This window comes from Cryptotermes secundus, unplaced genomic scaffold (genome assembly GCF_002891405.2).
Source record: "Cryptotermes secundus unplaced genomic scaffold, Csec_1.0 scaffold552, whole genome shotgun sequence".
Classification (NCBI taxonomy): Eukaryota; Metazoa; Arthropoda; class Insecta; order Blattodea; family Kalotermitidae; genus Cryptotermes; species Cryptotermes secundus.
This window is the reverse complement of record NW_019720571.1, coordinates 84,228-88,137: the sequence shown is the minus strand read 5'-3', so window position 1 is coordinate 88,137 and position 3,910 is coordinate 84,228. Positions and strand designations below refer to the sequence as shown.

Here is a 3,910-nt window from a genome sequence, read left to right as displayed (position 1 = left end):
CAACAAGCAGAATTCAGCGGGAGTGAGACCAGGTCATTTGGGGGGCCACAGAACTGGTCCACGTATGTCCATCCATCGACCCGCACAGTGGCTATGGAACCATGGAACCATGAGAAGAATGAGCAGGACCTGCATCATATCATGCACACATTGTGTGCTGTGTTGCCAATGGTACTGTGTCCATTAGTTGTGGTAATTATTCAGACAGGAACTGTAAACAGAAGATGACAGTCAAAGTGGTAGCTCATAAGGCCTAGGAAGAGACTGCCAATTGCTTCAATCCAAACATTCATTGCTGTTGGAATCATATAGCTCAACAGGTACGTGGGTTCCCATCAGTCCGTGTGCTGGTTACAAGCATTCAGAATTACAGTCTGTGTGAAGCACGCTTTGTCGATCAGCAACATGGTCGAGAAAGGCTGGAGAGGCTGCATTCTGCTGCAGTTGTCATTAACTGAATGCTTCTTGACATTCATAATCCAATGCGGTTGCACAGCTTGCACATCCATTGATCATGCAAGACCCTCGCCGCCATTTGCTAGGTAACACTCCCATTGGCTAGATGCCTGGCATTCTAAGACATGCAGAATATCTGCCATATCAGTGTCCATGTGACTTTGTGGTCTATCAGCATTTGTCACATTGAGCTGTACATGACCTGCTTCTCACAGGCAGTGTTACACAGAAATTTGTGCGCCGTTCCTATTGATATCTGTCCGTGCATACATATGCAATGGCTGTGTTATTATGTGCTGCTCCTCTCTACAGCAATGTGTCTGTGTCACTGTGTCACCAAGAGTAGTTACCTCATGTGAGTATGCACACGGACTGAGTGCTTTGCCAATTTTGCAGTGCTGCTTCGTGTTGCCACGATGTTTATATGATCACTTCTGCTTGTCTACAAATATACATCTGACTTTGCATTCTGCTATTTTGCCATCTATGTGTAACTTGCTTACTTACTTACTCATGGAGCTGAGCCCTTCTGGAGGAGCCGCCAATTCTGCAGCTACTCAAGAATTTCCCAGCATTTTATCGAACTCGAAGGTTCATTACAGTGTTCACAAAGAGCCCTCCACTGGTCCCTATCCTGAGCCAGATCTATCCAATCCATACAATCCCGTCCTATCTCTCTAAGATCCATTCTAATATTGTCCACCGACCTACGCCATGGGCTTCCCTGTGGTCTCTTTCCCATCTGTGTGTCACATCAGTGAATATTCTCTTGCTGTTTTCATTTTATTGCCACTACATGTTTCGGCCTAACCTGCATCATCAGGTGTACAGGTTACTGTGATGAAGGAATCTGCTGCTATTGTCTTTCTGCTTTTCTTATGTAGTTGCATCACATTTCTTCTAGTTATGTGGGTTAATTAACCAGCTGTTTTATTTGGATGTCCTTGAACAACTGCTATGCCTTATCTGTAATTTTTCATGTATTATGTTAGAACTTTATTTTTAGGTATATATGTGTCTTCAGTTTCTGTACATATGATGTTACTTACTAAATGACGCAAGTATACAGCATGACGATTATTCTTCAGGTATGTAATTAAGACTCAACTGTATACACAGGACAAGGTCAAACTGTATGATCAATATAATTCCCAGAAATTACAAACAAATCAATAACAGATTATATAGAGTATTTAACCACATATAAAATTACTGATACTATGTTTTATTTAAAGACACTGAAGCAGAACTCATACTGCACCATTACCTCTGTTACATCACATGAGACACAAACCTTCCTGCTGCCACATTTCATTGTTATCTTATCATGCTAATTTCAATGTTAACGTTATGTTTCATGCAGATTTGTAAACAGATTTCTAATATGTTTTGTAAAATTTCCTTTTACAATGGTATCTCCCTGAAGATGGTTACATATTGCTGAAACATGTTGGGCATTATTAATATTTTTTAAATAAAATTGGATGCACTAGATGGTACTTGGTGTGACTCACTGATGTACAGTTTGTCTTACCACTGAAATACTAATAGGAAATGACACCTGTTTCTCATTCTTGGATTATGTTTGCTACTACCGCCAAGCGGTAGCGTAGTTGGTTGAGGCACTATGCTACAAGTTGTAAAGTCGCGGGTTCAAGTCCCGATGAGGTCGTTGGACTTTTTCAATTGACCTAATCCTTCTGGCCTCACTATGCCCTTGGGGTTGACTCAGCCTCTAACAGAAATGAGTACCAGGAATTAATTAAATAATTTTCCTGGGGAGTAAAGCATGGCCAGCAAGTAAGGCTGACAGCCTTACTGCCATCTTTGAGCCGATTGTCTAGATAATGTGCGACTCTCAACCTCTCACAACCCTATAGGCCTTCACGGCCTGTTACAGGGATAACTTTACTTTTTTTTACTTTACTTTACTACCACCACTAGATATTTTGAATAATGGAACTGCACACGTGCCCCCTCCAAGCTTGTCACTAGGGTGCATGCCATCCAGTGGTTTGCTTGTGAGATATAACAGTCTATCAGTAACATGACCTCTATTAAAGTAATTCTATTAATTTAACAAGGCTGTAAATATGAAAAGTAACAACACTGTATATATTGTTGTTGCGGAAGGCTGCAAGCTTGACATTGCAATATTACAGATTACTAACGGGAATTAGATTCTTGTTGGTACTGCACCACATACTGCAGGACAGGGCTACGGTCATCTCTTGGTGCCAGCCATGCCAGTTGGACACTGCGACTACTAGTATCCACCACGCGCAAATCCTGAGGTTGACCAGGTGCATCTATGATGAGAATGAGAGAGAGAGAGAGAGTAAAAGAGTTTTTACTAACCATACACTGTCTGAATTATGCAGACAAACTGAATATCCCTTTGCTAGTGAAATACATGGTACGGTCATTAAGTTTGTGGACTGGTTTTATCGCATCATATTGCAAGGTATTCACATACACTTACACAGATCCACGTTGGCCCTCAAAATAGTTGCCACTGGCCGCTATGCAAGTCTGCCAACGTGCCAACGTTTATATAGCTGCCAAAAACTCTGCTGAAATATATCGGCAGGATATTCACTTTATAACATCTGAAGACCTTGGACAACCGAAATCTATGACCGTGTAGCTTTGCTTTCAAGTGGTGAAACAGAAAGAAATTGCATGGTGCAAGATCAGGTGAGTATAGAGGGTGTGGCAAAACCTGTTGTCTTGCCAGTTCCTCTTGGACAAGAACAGAGTGATGTGCAGGGGCGTTGTCGTGTAGCAACAGCCAATTCTTCCTATGCCAAACGTTTTGCTAGGGGATTTGCCTAGTTTTTGGCAGAACACGATGTTTGCCCTTTGTTCAAACTGCTACATGTTCAATTTGTGCCATGTGCATTTAACTGTACTTCACAATAGAGGCCATAGTTCTGCTTACACTGTTCGCCCGTTTGCACACAACTGCCTCTTGCTGTGACAAGAGATGAACTGACAGGTCATCATATCGTGCCTCAACCTATCAGCTGTAGTGCACTGCAACGATGCTTTGTGGCCAGTCCACAAACTTATTTACTATGGTAGTATATCAGTATAACCTTAGATACCTAACTTTCCGGGAGTGGTAGATTTACCTCCCTTATCCAAAGAGTGTTTCTGAAGAAAACATTATATGCCTGCAGAAAAGCTCTATAGTTTTTGCTCATAGAAACTTCTCATGTAAAAATAGCCTGCTTAGTCCAGTCCCTGTATGGTAGTTACCAGACAGTCTGCAACTTACACTTGTTGCAGCAGCTGTTGTTCACACACTCTATTTATTACAATAAAATACGAAATAAAATTAAAATTGCTATAATTTAAGTGAGGGGGCATGCAGTAGCATAGTTAGTTGAGGCACTATGCCACAAGCTGGAAGGTTGTGGGTTTGAGTTGCGATGAGGTCATCAGGTTCCTT

The 3,910-nt window shown here is 41.6% G+C and overlaps 1 protein-coding gene across 1 annotated transcript in view; it reads right to left on the bottom strand.

Moving 5' to 3' along the window:
* Nucleotides 1-2,337: 2,337 nt before the first annotated feature.
* LOC111869208 (Down syndrome cell adhesion molecule-like protein Dscam2) overlaps nt 2,338-3,910 on the bottom strand; it is a 56,951-nt gene continuing 55,378 nt past the window's right edge. Inside the window, exon 15 of the mRNA XM_033753375.1 lies at nt 2,338-2,765. Coding sequence (XP_033609266.1) covers nt 2,623-2,765 — 143 coding nt within the window. The 3' untranslated portion in view covers nt 2,338-2,622. The remainder of the gene's footprint in view (nt 2,766-3,910) is intronic.